Genomic DNA, 16508 nt, shown 5'->3' on the forward strand with positions numbered 1-16508 from the left:
CGTAAGTGTGACACACACGCACAGACATACAGCAAGACTACAGACTGCTTGTTCAGTGTGCTCCTTTTGTAAGCTTGAATATAATATTTCACCTTTAATGGGATCATAAAATACAGACTGAAGTGTACCGCCTGTCCAAATATTTTTCTTCTCTAGTGAGAAAAACATGCACAGTCACTGTGATATAGTGACATATACCTCTTGCACTATCCTACTGTATATTACTGTACACTATTCTTATTGTATATATTGTATATCTTATATCTATTTCATCTGTTCCTGTGTCTCTCCTGCTGCTTTGAGCATGTACATGACAAAAGAATTTCCCTCGGGATAAATAAAGTTGTTCTTATTCTTATTCTTATTCTTATAAAAAGCCTTCCAAAGACGTCCTGACATCACAAGCGCAGCTAAAGTGAGCTTTAAAGTTTATCATAGCGTAGAAAAACTATAGCAAAGGAAATCATCTTATATTTATAGTCTGGAGCCTGCAGCAAACCCACACTGCACATTATAAACAGCGGCACTACCCACGGCGTCTCAATGCAATGAAGCACAAGACAGAAATCTCAGAAACCATTTTCATATATATGTATGTAACTGTTCAATACACAACATAATTTTAGTCTTGTTGTCCTGTTCACTGGGCCATCCTTAATGACCACTTTTAATTATTATTATTATTTTAGATGTATTTAAAAAATAAACTGTGCTTAGGTAGGTTAGGTAGAGAAAACTAAGTCAGCAGAATGGAAACGGAAGTTCTGTAGTTGAAAACTTTGAGTATTTTTGTCTTGTTTGTCCAAATACATTGAAATCATTACAGTCTATATACCCTTGACTACACAGTCTCTGTGGTACAGTGTGTTGTGCTTGTCTGTTTACCCCCAGATATTAAACTCAATGTGGTTTGTCCTGCACAGACTGCTTAGCTCAGGGCTTTTATTAGCTCTGTTACAGCAATATTCTAAAGTCAACACAGTTTTACAACAGTCCACTTATGTTTCTGTTTGATCTGGGCTGGCTCATAAGAACCACCCCTAAAGAAATATTTTCCAGTTGTTTTTTTAATTTAAGCCAAATCTGTTACTCTCTCTCTCTCTCCCTCTTTTTTCTGTGAGTTTTGATATGAAAGCCTGGTAACACCGTCCTCCCACAGCAGGTGGACGGGCTACTGTCATTTTTCAGCTGAGATCTAAAGCGGTCGTGTTTATAGCTGGGTATGATCTATAAATTCTGCTGTAGTCCAGTAGCAACGCTTTCAAAAAACTCCTTTTCTACTCCATTATGTGTTTAAATCGGTGTTTCCTCAGGCGGATGTTTGACTTTTGCTGTGCAGAATGATTCAGTGACATGAGAAGGAAACATTTTCTGAATTCTCTGCAAAGTTCCCAAATCTTAAGCATTACACATCATAGTGATATCTGATGAGTGTTTTTGTAATGATCACGTGCAAAACATTTTTAAAGACAGTGAGAAAAAAATGTGTCTCACTGCTGATAAGAAAATAAACATCTCTCATTATTTAAGGCAATGAAAAAATGATGGAACTTCGTGTTTTAGTGACCATGAAATGTGCACATACTGCTGCTCCAGTCCAAAGAAGATACTTCAGTTAAGCAGAATCTGATAATACAAAAGTAATTTGAACTCATGTGGTTCATTTTATTGTTGTTTTTCTTATTGCACACCAAATTCTGTTATAGTGTTTTCTCTGCTGCTGTGGACCACGGACACCCAAGTCATCAGCTTAGGAGAAACAATATAATAGATGTAATTTTGTGACTATAGTGATTATAGCGATTGTAAAGGCTTCCATATTTTCAGCAGAGGAGTTTATTTCAAATAAACAAACTCTCACTGAGCAAGATTGCAACTTCTTTTTAATTCTGCCAGCTGGTGGCCATGCAGCTAAAAATAAATTTGTATTCTCAGGTGTGAGATATGCACTGGAGAAAAGAGGGAAGTAGAATGAGAGAGCGACAAGTGTAACAGTGAAGCCGCAAGGAGCAAAGGCAGCAAAATACATGGAATCAACCACCCAAGACAACAGACAGTGCACAAGAGGGGTGAATAAGAGTGCGCAGGCAGGGTGGAGTGAGTGGGCGTGAGTGTCAGGAAAGTTTACAAGGTGACAGTGAGACCTGCTGTGATATAAGATTTGAAAATGGTGGCACTGACAAAAGACGGGAGGTGGCAAAGTCGATCTTATTAAGATTTTCATTATGAGTGACCATGATGGACAGGATTGGAAATGAGTACATCAGAGGGACAGCTCAGGTTGATCAGTGTGGAGAAAGGCAACGTTAAGCTGGTTTGGACATGTGCAGAGGAGGGGGAGTGGATAAATTGGCAAAAGGATGTTGAAAATGGAGCTGCCAAGCAGCAGGAAAAGAGAAAGACCTCAGAGAAGATTCCTAGATGTAGTGAAGGCGGGCGTGCAGAAGGTTGGTGTGACAGACGAATGCTAGGGAGAGGATGAGATGGAGGCAGATGATCCACTGTGGCAACCCCACATAAAGGGAACAGATGACAGAAGAACAGCCACAACAAAACAGCATTACAGTTTTAGATGGTTAATGGTTGGATAACCATCGCTAGAGTTTCATATAATGAGTGCAGCATATGTGCAGGCTTCAGATGTCTTTGAGCACTCTGCTTTAAATTGTTTTATTCTGTTCTTTTCTCTGTATGATGCCAAAGAGAGGGGGTGTGATGAATACAGTCATCTCAGGAACAGCAGCCCCACCCATCTGCTGTTCAAACTTCTATTAGTGAAGGATAGCCAATTAGAAAAAAGTTGGCTTAAAGGGAGAGAAACGAAAAAATAAACTAGATGAGCTGACGTGCTTCACAAAGACCCAGTATGAGATTAATAAAGGTTATTTTAAAATGTGAAGTTTAAAATACAATAGAGTCTGACAGTAATAATATGAAAATGTAAATGAGCAGAATGGGTCACCTTTAAGAAATGTCTTTAGTTTTGAATGTACCTGAGACTGCGGCAGCACTAAAAGCTGAGCTTTTTGCCTGATGTGGCAGTATTACTGTAACCTGATCCAGAGTACAGTACTGATGCATCCCTAATAGCATGAGCAAGATACTACACTGCTAGATTAGCTGAAGAGAAGAGCATTTCATCTTAAACAACATACTTTATTAGCTGTGGTCATGAGTCTCGGGTCAGGTTGGTGAGCATGTGCATATTGTATATCTTCCAGACAACAGCTGAATATAAATGTCTCCAATATCCCTTAAGCAGTTTTTAAGAACTGCCACAATAAATCAAACTTCAAATTTAATTCAATTCAATTCAATTCAATTTTATTTATATAGCGCCAAATCACAACAAAAGTCGCCTCAAGGAGCTTTATATTGTACAGTAGATAGCACAATAATAAATACAGAGAAAAACCCAACAATCATATCATATGACCCCCTATGAGCAAGCACTTTGGCGACAGTGGGAAGGAAAAACTCCCTTTTAACAGGAAGAAACCTCCGGCAGAACCAGGCTCAGGGAGGGGCGGCCATCTGCTGCGACCGGTTGGGGTGAAAGAAGGAAAACAGGATGAAAGACATGCTGTGGAAGAGAGACAGAGATTAATAACAGATATGATTCGATGCAGAGAGGTCTATTAACACATAGTGAGTGAGAAGGTGACTGGAAAGGAAAAACTCAATGCATCATGGGAATCCCCGGCAGCCTATGTCTATTGCAGCATAACTAAGGGAGGATTCAGGGTCACCTGGTCCAGCCCTAACTATATGCTTTAGCAAAAAGGAAAGTTTTAAGCCTAACCTTGAAAGTAGAGATAGTGTCTGTCTCCTGAATCCAAACTGGAAGCTGGTTCCACAGAAGAGGGGCCTGAAAACTGAAGGCTCTCCCTCCCATTCTACTTTTAAATACTCTAGGAACAACAAGTAAGCCTGCAGAGCGAGAGCGAAGTGCTCTAATAGGGTGATATGGTACTACAAGGTCATTAAGATAAGATGGGGCCTGATTATTTAAGACCTTGTATGTGAGGAGCAGGATTTTGAATTCAATTCTGGATTTAACAGGAAGCCAATGAAGGGAAGCCAAAACAGGAGAAATATGCTCTCTCTTTCTAGTCCCTGTCAGTACTCTTGCTGCAGCATTTTGGATTAACTGAAGACTTTTCAGGGAGTTTTTAGGACATCCTGATAATAATGAGTTACAGTAGTCCAGCCTGGAAGTAATGAAGGCATGAACTAGTTTTTCAGCATCACTCTGAGACAGGATATTTCTAATTTTAGAGATGTTGCGCAAATGGAAGAAAGCAGTCTTACATATTTGTTTAATATGTGCGCTGAAGGACATGTCCTGGTCAAAAATGACTCCAAGGTTCCTCACAGCATTACTGGAGGCCAAGGTAATGCCATCCAGAGTAAGGATCTGCTTAGATACCATATTTCTAAGATTTTCAGGGCCGAGTACAATAACCTCAGTTTTATCTGAATTAAGAAGCAGGAAGTTAGCGGCCATCCAGGTCTTTATGTCTTTAAGACATTCCTGCAGTTTAACTAATTGGTGTGTGTTACCTGGCTTCATGGATAGATAGAGCTGCGTATCATCTGCATAGCAGTGAAAATTTATGCTATGTCTTCTAATGATGCTACCTAGGGGAAGCATGTATAATGTAAATAGAATTGGTCCTAGCACTGAACCCTGTGGAACTCCATAATTAACCTCAGCATGTGAAGAAGACTCTCCATTTACTTGAACAAATTGGAGTCTATTAGATAGATATGATACAAACCACTGCAGTGCAGTACCTGTAATACCTACAGCATGTTCTAATCGCTCTAATAGGATATTATGGTCGACAGTATCAAACGCTGCACTGAGGTCTAGCAGGACAAGCACAGAGATGAGTCCACTGTCAGAGGCCATAAGAAGATCATTTGTAACCTTCACTAAAGCTGTTTCTGTGCTGTGATGAGCTCTGAAACCTGACTGAAACTCTTCAGATAAGCCATTCCTCTGCAGATGATCTGTTAGCTGTTTGACAACTACTCTTTCAAGGATTTTTGATATGAAAGGAAGGTTGGAGATTGGCCTACTAACTTACTAAAAACTAATTAGCAAATCTCTTCCACGGCTCAACATTAACCCAAAATTGAATACTGGCATCATGTTGCTGAAGTCTTCTGGCCTCAGGCTCATGGAAACTGTTGTAGTTGATTTAATTCATTGCTTTTAATGGGAAAACTAGATTATAGCAGCAGATCCCCTGCAACTTCCACCTACCTGATGAGTACAACACTGTCTCTGCTTTGCAAGGTTCTTTATATGAGGAAATCTGTTATTAGAGGCCATGTAATATCATCATAAAAGACACCCGCACATCTTTGGATATAACTTTGATAGCATCTGAAATCAAACATCACCCCGCATCAATCTTTTACTGCTCTGGCAGGATCAAATGTATCAGCTGAATGTAATATTCCAAAATGAAACATCTTATGATGTGATAACGTCTGAAATATATATATATATATATTTATTTATTTATATGTATAAAGGAACAGTCTTTGTTCTCCTGCCTGTGTGATGTTCACTCGCCACTTCTGTCTTGCTTTTCTGTTAGAAAGCATCTGCTTCTGCATCACTCCTTTGATACCATATATCCAGGAAAAGACAGTTTGAATGAAAAACGCAGGATTGAGTAAAGCTGTGTTTATTCGGAAGATCCCAATCCCTGTGTCTTCTCCTCAGTCCTCACAGGTACACAAAACCAGCGCGATGCGCACCGAGTCTACTAAAAGATATCAAACGTGTGGGCCTCTCATCCGATTTTTCCCGCTTTGGATAAGAAGTCAGAGCATACGGACATGATCATTCACACTAATGAATGCTGAACACCAGACACACATCACCTCCTAAACATATTTTTGGGTGTCTGCTATACAAGACCTTTAATTCAGTATTTATTACCGTGGCTCATTAGCCAGCTCGCTTGCTCTGACCTTTACGACAGAGCAGCATTGTTCTGCTTTCTTTCTCCCTACTGAGAATTCTGCATAGCGTCCTGACAAATTAACATCACTCAGGCCAAGAGTTGTGCGCACCAACATGATGCACATATTCGTGCATTTTCCTTTCTCCCCACGTGCACGCTCATCAGTTTGCCCGCCTATTTTGGTGATGCTGCTGTGCGCAGGTCAGCGAGTGAGTGTATGCGGGAAAGCAATCTGACTCCAATATGTGGCGAGTGGCCCCCAGCAGTGCAAGGTTAATCCAGCGACTGTGTGCAGAGCCTGCTTGAAGAAGGAGGCATGCAGGAAGACATAGACGGGCTGTCAGAGACAGAAAAAAAATGATCCTGTCCTGTTCATCTTCAGTGTAATGGAAGACACTAAAAGTTCAGCGAGACAGAGAAGAAAATGCAAAGAGGTGGGTAGAAGAGGTGAAGCGGCTAAATGGATGCCAGGAGGCTGATGGCAGTGGGTGAGGAGGTCCAGATAAAAACACACACACACACACATGCATGCGTCTCCACAAATTGTGTTCAGTGGGTGCTCTTGGCAGAAAAGTCAGTGCAATACATCTTCAATTGTTCAGTCATTCAAACATCTAAGACTGTGAGCAGAAAGAAGAAATCGATGTGAAGAGAGAGCAGGAATACGACGTGCTAACGCCACACTAACAATGTCTTCTGTCACTGACAGTGATGCCCTCTAATTTGAAGGAACATCGATCACTCAGAAAAGCTTCACGGAGATTCGACGAATACAGAGACTGTCGCTTTGTCAAAGCGGCACCCGGCATAATTCATCCAAACAATCAATTTCACTTTTCCTTTCTCTGACCCTCCCTCACTCTTTCATTCTGGTTTTATGAGGCCATTGAGGAATTACTCATCCATAACCAGTGGAGGCTCTAATGATGTCTGTGAGATATTTCTCTCTCGCTCTCTCTCTCTCTCTCTCTCTCTGTCACACACACACACACACACACACACACACACACACACACACACACACACACACACACACACTCTGTCTCCCTGCAATATCTAAGTTTGTAGAAGCCCAGTTTTTTTGTCAGATGTTTAATAAATTGGCTCCTTGTGGAGGTCAGTGTTACATATTTTCAGATGGTGCTTAATCTTGGTCTAACACTCGAGTTAGCGAGACGGTGGATGCGATCAAAGCTCGCTCAGATACTGTGAAATGATTGGAAGGTTGCCTTTTTTGCGCCATGATAAGACAGAAATGAAGTTTTGGAAATTGCCAACTTATCCCAGAGGAAGCGAGTGTACCAGTCGAGAGCCTGTTTTGAATTTAAAAGGCTGACAGATTCACGAAGCTCTTGTGGAAAGTAAAATGCAATTTAGTTAGTGTGCACTTTGTGTAAATGTTAGCCAGAGATCAAGGTGTGAAAGAGCCGATAAAAGCAGGGGATTAAAAGCTTCTTCCTTTGTCGCCTGGATAGGAAGGTTTCGGTGCTCACAAAATGCACAAAGTGACCACAAAGAAGCGTGACGACCTCAGAGCCACAGAATGACCATAAAGTAATGATGGGAAATTATGTAACACAAATGTTTCTCAAGTAGAAATCAGACTTTTGTCTCGGAGAGATTTTTGCTACATTTTTTTTCTACTGTTGCTTCACAGAAACTGGACTCTCACATAGGTGGCTAACAAGCTGTAATCCTACTCGAGATAAGATCAAACGCCCGAAATCTTTAGTTGCAGCAGGTATCAGAGGACCTAATGTTTGGCTCCAGTGGACATTTCTCAGCTTAAAGCAGGCCTTTAAACATCAGAAGATTAGATGTGTTGAAGTGAGTGAGAAAGAAGTTTTAGAAAAGATTTATCAGCCCTTGCAAACTTCATCAGTGAAAGGCTGTGACCGCTGACCGCAGATATCCAGCATGAACACTCGGCCCGTTTGCAGCTGCACAAAGAATTTGTGGTCTCTGTAACTGAAAAGCTCAAAATTTTTCAGTTTTTCATCAAATGTTTTTTAAGTCTTCCCAAAGTCACTTGTGTGTTTTGATTCAACTAAAAAGTGAACTTTAGGAATTCTTCTTTTTCAACTTGTTACCTGCCATGCAACTAAAATATGAACTGATTTAAAAGCAAGAGGGAACTGGTATAATATACAGCAGTGATAGAGATTCAAGATGGGACATCCGTGTCTTTCAGTGTCTGTGACTGCCTGGTTTTTTTATAGGTTGTTTGGACTGAATGGAAAGTTTGGAAAGCAATGATAGTTCTTTAACAAACAATCAGTCCCTCTGTTCATTAAACACTTTAATTCAGGCACTGGGCCAAGGACTCCTGCTGACAGAAGAACATTTTCATCTTTTATACAGAAATAAGGCTTGCATTAAAAAGAACTTCATCTAAGTGACTCGGATATGTGCACTGACGGTTTTAATTAATACAACTCTTAGAGGACAATTAATGTAAGCTTGTGTTTAATGCTAGTTTAAACTCCTTGTTTGCTGATCGCTCTACTTTAAACTGCCTTTTGGGGGGATTCAGCAATCCAGTCTGGCCCAGTATCAAGCAAGTGCATACCAGCATTATTCTCTATTGTGTGCATCATTATACCCAATTTATTTATATCAGCACTGCTGAGCAAAGGTATAGCAGCATCCCGTTTTCTCATTACACTGCTTTCCCCCTTGGAAATGTTTTATTCTGCAACAAATGCTGCAGATGTACCTGCCATGGAGGCAGACAGCGTCGCCACAGCCCGCTATAGACCTGCAGAAGCAGCTAAATGAACAGTGCACAGTGCGGAGGTTTGATTCGCCTCAGGTACAGCCACTTAACTAAACGGTAATAAGCATTTAGCAGCCATTTGATAGCAGGTTGCACACTATATATATATATATATATATATATATATATATATATATATATATATATATATATATATATATATAGTGTGCAACCTACAGCAACCTACAGCGCGTGAGGCAACAAAAATCACCAGCTGACAGTCCTGTGACATGCTTGCAGAGTTCATAATGGAATTTGAACAAACGATTTCTAAATGACTAAATTACTTTCGTGAAACCGTGGAGCTGTCTTATGACAAGGAAAATGTCATAATGATGCACACAGCTGCAGAAGGGACCGGTACGGTACTATCTGTCGCGGAGCTCCATCCAGACCACAGCCACAGATATAATGAGCAGTATCGCGCACAGCTCGTCACCTGGACCAAACCTGCGCATCTTTATGTGAAAGCTTCATCGGGATTATGAGAGGAGATGTGCAAGTCGAATCACGGTTTGGACTCATGAACCACTTGACTCGTGCATAATGAGGTTTTTGTTTGTTTGTTTGTTTGTTTTTTTGAAAACAATAAAACGTAATAAGATAACCTCCACTTTAAGCGAGAGCTTAATGAAAGACCTTAATGGCGTAGGAGACTGCAGGATGATCCCACCCAAAATGCACGAAAAGAACGATAGAAAGCTTGGAATAAGCAAAATGCCTTGTTCCAGCAGCGACGAGTCATGCAAAACGAACAAACAGCTGTAATAACAGGTTCTTATTGTCTCCTGCTTGGCACACGAGCATTGCTCATTATCTCAAGATTTAATTCATTAGGAGTCCGAAGATTTTTAGGCTTTTCTGTGAAAGTTTGATATGACTTCACACATGACCCAGTGCACGAGAGACAGTTGGACATTTTTACGTTTTCTTTTTCAAAATCATCATTTCGTCCGTGCGAATAAAGCATACCATTATCAAGTCTACAAAGCGCAGTGCTCTGGAGAGGATCCACGCATACCGCGCAGCAACACTCACGACCTCGTGTGAAATAAAGAATATAGGGTCTGTACACAGTACAGAAACCTATAGCACACAAATAGCACCACCTAACTGATCCCGCATTTGTACTCACCACAGAGCGAGTTGGCGAAGCCGTACCACACGCAGCCCCGTTCCCCTATGAGCCACCTTCCTTGCGTGCTGGCCGCGAAGCTGAACGGAGTCCCCAGTACGCACACCAGCAGGTCGCTGATGGAAATGTTAATCAGGAGCAGGTTGATGGGCGACCGCAGCATCTTGTAGCGGCAGAAAAGAACAAGCACCAGCAGGTTGTTAATAAGTCCGAAAGTACCGATAAAGCCCAGGCACACAGCCACTACCAGGTTCCCAGTCGGGGTGAGAGTGGTCCGGTATGATCCGCCCCCCAGGTGCCCTTCCCCGGCTCCGGCACACAGAGCGCTGTTGAAATCCGCGCAGCCGCTCAGGCTCACGTTGGACACGATCATGGCAGTCCTGGTGTCACTGCGGTGCCACACCGAGTGACCACGGTAGCTAATATATCATTGGTATTTCTTTTTTTTTCCTCCTGTGTGGAAAAAAGAATCAGAAGACAAATCCACAAAAACACTTGTTGCTTTAAAAAGAAACCTCAAGTAGAGCCAAGCGGACATGTGGGGTGATAAATAGTTGTTGTTTTTGCTCTCTTTTTTGGTGGGGATGTCAAAACTTTGTCTTTGTTCAGGGGGAGGGGAGTGTTCGTAAATGGGAATATATCTTAAAAAAGAAATGAAAGAAAGAAAAGGAAGAAAGTTGGGTAGGCTTTGCTCCACCGTGTGGATGTCTACAGTGTGCACTCGCACTCTTTCCGGAGACGCTCCTGTTTCTCACACAAACGCCTTCTCTCTCTGTCCGTGGTTAAATGACCGTGGCCCGCTCTCCGGCAGCTGACGTTCAGTGACTGGGAGGGTGGTGTGGGTGGAGGGAGCGGCGTTGGGCATCCAGGAGCATCGACCAATCGGGCGATAATGGCGCTCCTCGACGAAAAGTCCCGCTCAATAAAGTTTCAGGAGCAGCTCTTCCCCACCACCACCCCCGCCCCATCTCTGCGCTGACGTCCTCAGTGCAGGTATCGATGCTCGGCGCTGTCCGAGGTGCTGAACACGCAGGCAGCACCAATTCCACTAATCAACGGTGCGTCCAAGTCTGCCATGCATGTAAATGAAGTCAATACCGTAGCAGTACAAAGGTAGAAGCCCTCGGCTCTTTTATATATCACCACCAGTTATAGCATTTTTCACTGTTTTTATTTAGAAAGGATCTCTCGCAGTGGGAAATGTCGTGCAGTCTTTCTAAACTAGGCACAAAAGCAATGAGCCGCCCTGAATGAAGTAATCACTCCGGCGTTAATGGGGAGATTTCCAGCCGACTTTGGGGCTGTTTTAGATGATAACGAGGTCACCGTGCAGCACTGGGTTTGAGCGGAAGGTTGAAACTCTGCATGTGAAGTCACAAGCATCCAGATGTGCAGATGGCTGGGCCTCACCCGCCTCCAATCTGCCAGCACTGTAAAACTCCATGAATTGCATTTTCAGGCAGGAATAACGAGGAGCAGTGAAATGCTAAAACATGATGAGTGTCAGGCATCTTCTCTCCTGGTGTCCATATATTCCGCTGCAGGCAGAGAGGAGTCGTAGCATTTGTGTGCAGATAGCACACCCTGCACTGCTGAACCTTGACTCACTTCTGAGTCAAACAAGCGCAACCTTTCCTCCACATGCTAAACTAACCTCTCAACTCTTATCTCTAAACACGCGCGTGGCGTGTCTGACAGATAATGCAGTTGTTGTTTTTTTCGTTTGTGCGAGGAACAGCATGTCGCCTGTCACTTTGATTTAAACTGAGTTTTATGTTGAAGTGACAGTAAGCAGATAAAAAAAAACACTGAGTGAACAAATAGATCAGTTTGCATCAGCAATAACATAACTTTGAGTCTCTTCTGGTTGTTGCTGCTTTATGTGTCATGTCAGCAGACACAGACAATACAGTATGTACACAAAAATAATAATAATTAACAAACCACCAGTTCAACTATTGTCAGCAATTAGCTGATGATTAAAAGCAAATCCTGGTAGCCAAACAAATATCGACTGCATGAGAGTGGGAGGGCAACAATTTGGTGCTAAAGCAGTGTGATAAAAATATCCCTCTTTTGCATCTCTTGACTTTGCATGCAATGGAAAGTTCCAGAATTAGATGGGGAAACTTAGTCTTCCCTTCCCAGTCTGTTCTAACACTTTCCACCAAATAGGCCCCTTGTCACAGTGGAGCGAGGTAATTACCCGTGAAAACTGTACAGCGACATTTACTCTGACAACATCTTCCCCATATGCAGGCCTAATTGAGTTGAATTAAGACACTTGGGTTTCTGCTGTGAATACCACCCTCATTTAATCATTGCAGTGGGATTGGGCGGTTGGTATTTAGGTGGGTTTCTAGGTCAATTTGGTGACTGTGCTCTGAGGAGATGTCCAGGACGATGAAGTGCAAATGGGGTCAGAAGGTTGTCTCAGAGATTCTGTTTTATGTGTAAATCAGAGGAAAAGTGCCAGCAGAATGGTGCTTTATGGATAATATCACATTTAGTTGATTTGTTATGGACTGTTACCTGTTTGGTCACATTAAATCTGTCTTGCTGTTCCCCCAAAGAGACAGACAGTTCTATCACTGTAGCCCAATTTCAGATGGGTAAATTGTTGCATTTATTAACAGAAAGTATTTTATTAGGTGAAAAGGACATGTTCACTTTCTCCGTGGTATGTTCAGACCCAAATTCACAATCTCGCCCTGTTCTGCTCGCCCTGTCCCACATTATGCTTTCAATTGCTAGGGTTTACATTTATTTATGAAAAACACTCACACATCTGGGCAGCCAGCTGTGTCATTTCCACTTTAATATAACAGTATATAAAACCAAAATGAGTAATATTTCTGGAGTTATTACCCCATTTATTGAGATGATATTCTCTCATGTGCTTTTCAGCAGGCCAAAGCTGCAATTACACCAATATCTGAGCTTTAAGTTGAGTTAGAAAACAGTCATGAGTTCAGCAGCCAAGTGAACTTCATTAGCAATGGCAATAAAGCTTTGAACAGATCTGCTGGAGATATCATAACTTCTCTTCCTCCAAGTTTGCCTTTTCTTGTTGTCTATATAACTGTGAGGGGCCGAGTTGGTTAGACATGCAGACACAGGAGGTTTTAATTAAATGACAAATCTACAAAATGAATAACAATCCAGGGCTCTTACAAACGTAACAATACAAATTTAAACTGACCTGACCAAGCAGGTTTCCCAGCTTCCTTCATCATCCCCATGCCTCCTCCTTCCTCCTACATCATTGTTACCCTCACCTCTGATGTTGACCTTGTGAGAATGGCCTCTGCTGCTCTGCAACTTAATGTACCACAGGCTTTAGGGTAAGCTCAGAAGAGGCGTGATGCTGTGGATCATATCAATTTATTGTCCACAAATGTAATACACAGGCCCTCCACAGCCCCTACTTTATCTGGACACATGTGTCACTCGAGACCCATGCTTTAAGTGCTTGACACACAGCTTGTCATGACGTGATACAGCAGAGGAGAATATATGATGGTGGTGGTGGGAGGTGGGGGGATTGTCTGAGAATAGATTGTGAGAGGCAGCTCAGACTGCGGCTCAGCATTTTGTGGCAGACTGGCAGGTGTCAAATCAAGTGCATGTCATTGCAGCTGTCCATAACTATGTGCTGAGGTCATTTAAAATTCTACAAACAATGATCATGGTGTCTTTAAAGCACGCTGTTAAACTTACACATGTGGTTGCAGTGGTGGATACTTTTATTAATATTATTAATCATCTCATGTTCATGTAATCTCTATGAGCCGAAAGTTCAGTCGTCAGACTTTTCCAAATACCCAGAGTATTTTTTCCTGCTCTCGGCTCAGAAACATGTCAGTGAAAAAAGAAAGCCTGCTTCTCTCCTAACAAGGAAGGTGTGGAAGGGGTTTTTTTTTTGTTCCAAATTTCAATCAGTTTGGCTCAGATAATATTCATACCAAGCTTCAAAAAGGTTATCAGTTTGATTTTGAATTTCTTTTTTCAAGTCATTTGCCTGTTACACCCAATCCAAACTGATTATGACTGTCATGTCTCAGCAATTATTTTATGTACTGATGTCATATGAAATTAAATATGTTGACTCTTCACTGCTGAGCTGCTGGCACCCCTCATACCTGCTGGCACCCAAAGCTTAGTTTGCAGTTTTTGTTTGGTAACTATGATCAGTTACTTGTGAAACACATTCCTGCACATGGCAGAGTGCTGTAATTCACTGTGGAAATCAATAAGAATGTATTATTTCACTTTCTGATATAAATAGAAAAAATATCAGACTTCGGAGCAAAGATACCTTTATTATTTAGACACTGGCTCACTGGGGAGATTAAACGTGCCTTTAAACGCATTTAAAGCACCAGCAAAATTAAATGGTAAATGGACTGGTTCTTATATAGCGCTTTTCTGCTCTATCTGTGCATTCAAAGCGCTTTACATAACTTGCCTCATTCACCCAGTCACATAAGCACTTTTTTCTATGCTCTTTCTAGCTAACATTCACACACATTCATACTTGGGCTTAGACTCTTGTCCAAGGATATTTGGCATGCAAACTGGAGCAGACAGGAATTGAACCACCAATCTTCTGATTAGTAAGGTAAGAATGGGTTCAGACTATAAAAACACTTTTATTCTGTTTTTATTTGGCAGGGTAATCACCCACATAATTAAATGGATGCTCATTTATTCATTTCAGTCATAAGAAGGAAAATGTAGTACTGGAGTAATTATGATGGTGCAAATATTTTGAAGTGACACAGTCCTGATGGCTGTCATCTCTCGTTACAAAGAACATGTGGCATAAAGAAACCTTGAAAGTGGCTCAAAGTCACTGTTAAAAGACACTTCAGCATATTTATGGTTACAGAAGGTGCAGAATATATACGGATGCGCCTCAGGGACAATAACTCTAAGGGAAAAAATAGTAATAATAGTTTCCCCCAGATTATACATCCAAATAATCTTAAGTTTCACCTTAAGAGTGAAGGTCTTATGTATGACCAAATAGCTTAAACAAAACTGAAACTGAATAGATAAACAAATAAAAAACTTTTATCCAAACTCACAATTAAACTTGAAGGACACCAAGATTGCAAACCTTTGCCAACTCAGCTCACTTAGTAGTATTGTATTTCGTATATATTTATTTTCTTTACTTTGTTCTTTTAAACATACTTTAAGAAGTTTGTAGTGCAGTAAAAAGTCAGATAAGGGTAGCATGGCTTTGTGCATGTCTTTACTTTGATCACACAAACATTACGTTGGCGTAGATAATGAATAACAGGTTCTGATTTATAAATAACTGTACATGAATAAAATGGGCTTAGTATATATAATCAGGGATGGGACTTGAGAACCTGTATTCCTTGCAGTTCCTTGGACTTGGTCCTCTGCTTGCCTGTCCATCCTGCTTATCGGGTGAACTACAGTCAGCTGATTCTGTTTGAGTGCCAGAGGCGGAAAACAGTGGCACAGTCTGCAGCGAGGACATGTACATTACTTGTATTTTTATTGCACGATAGTACAGTGCAAACAGCATTCAGAACAGAAACAACTGCATTATGCTGTTAACACAACTTTGGCAGATTGCGAGCATGCTAACACTAAGCTAGCTAAGACCCAGGAGTGATGTTAAAGCTGAGTAATTGTCCAACCCTACCTGTTCATGTTTCTGCAGCAGAATCACAGTGGCGATCAGTTTCTTTGTGTCATTGTGCTGGTTTTCTACTTTGCTTTGTGTCGCCGTCTTTGTGTTCATGCCTAAATACTAAGATAAAGATCATATGTGTGTTCTCTTTACGATGGGGATTTGTGTTGGTGTGTGGGACTGTAGGTTTATATTGTTAAATGGTAATTATGAGACAATGTGTCATTTTATGGAGAGGGTGAAAATAATATAATGAGTAGTACAATGTAGAATACTCCTGGGAGTTATTAATTCATGTACTTCACTTTACTTACTTTTAAGAAAAGTAACAAGCGCAACACTGATCACAACAAAGAGGGGAAACACCTCCAACATGTACAAACATTTGACCACACAGCAATGCAACTAACTTGCATGAATGTAACGTCTTTCATATGCTGCTTAAAGATGGTGGTGACTCGATAAGGAATCAAATCGATAAGGGATGTCAATAACGGAATCGAAATTGCAAAATTCTTATCAATTCCCATCCCTATGTATAATATTATACTACAGCATATTTCTAACTAACTAGGCAGCTCATTTTCTTTCTCCTGGCAATAGTTTCTTTAAAGATGTAACACATTTTGGGGTCAAAAAGGTGAAAAGGTAAAATGTGATGTGATATTTAGATGTCTTTATATGATATTTTCTATATGTTAACAATACACACCACAGTTGTGGATGTAAGCCAGATTTTTTAATGGATTGTAAACATGAATACTCCACATCCCTGCAAATTTTTATCAGAATTCATTCAAAACTTTTCGAGCTATCATGTATACAAACGGAATAATGACACTCACACAAGGAAATGCTACCAAAAGGCAGTGAAGGCCAGATCAAGAACAAACTGTAAAAATAAAAGAAAACTGAAATAAGGACCAAGAAAAAACACTCTCT

At 41.0% G+C, this 16508-nt stretch overlaps 1 protein-coding gene across 1 annotated transcript in view; it reads right to left on the reverse strand.

Moving 5' to 3' along the window:
• Positions 1-10268, reverse strand: part of LOC134616876 (vertebrate ancient opsin-like) — a 60667-nt gene extending 50399 nt beyond the window's left edge. Inside the window, exon 1 of the mRNA XM_063461934.1 lies at positions 9896-10268. Coding sequence (XP_063318004.1) covers positions 9896-10268 — 373 coding nt within the window. The remainder of the gene's footprint in view (positions 1-9895) is intronic.
• Positions 10269-16508: the final 6240 nt, after the last annotated feature.

Source organism: Pelmatolapia mariae, linkage group LG18, assembly GCF_036321145.2.
Source record: "Pelmatolapia mariae isolate MD_Pm_ZW linkage group LG18, Pm_UMD_F_2, whole genome shotgun sequence".
NCBI lineage: Eukaryota > Metazoa > Chordata > Actinopteri > Cichliformes > Cichlidae > Pelmatolapia > Pelmatolapia mariae.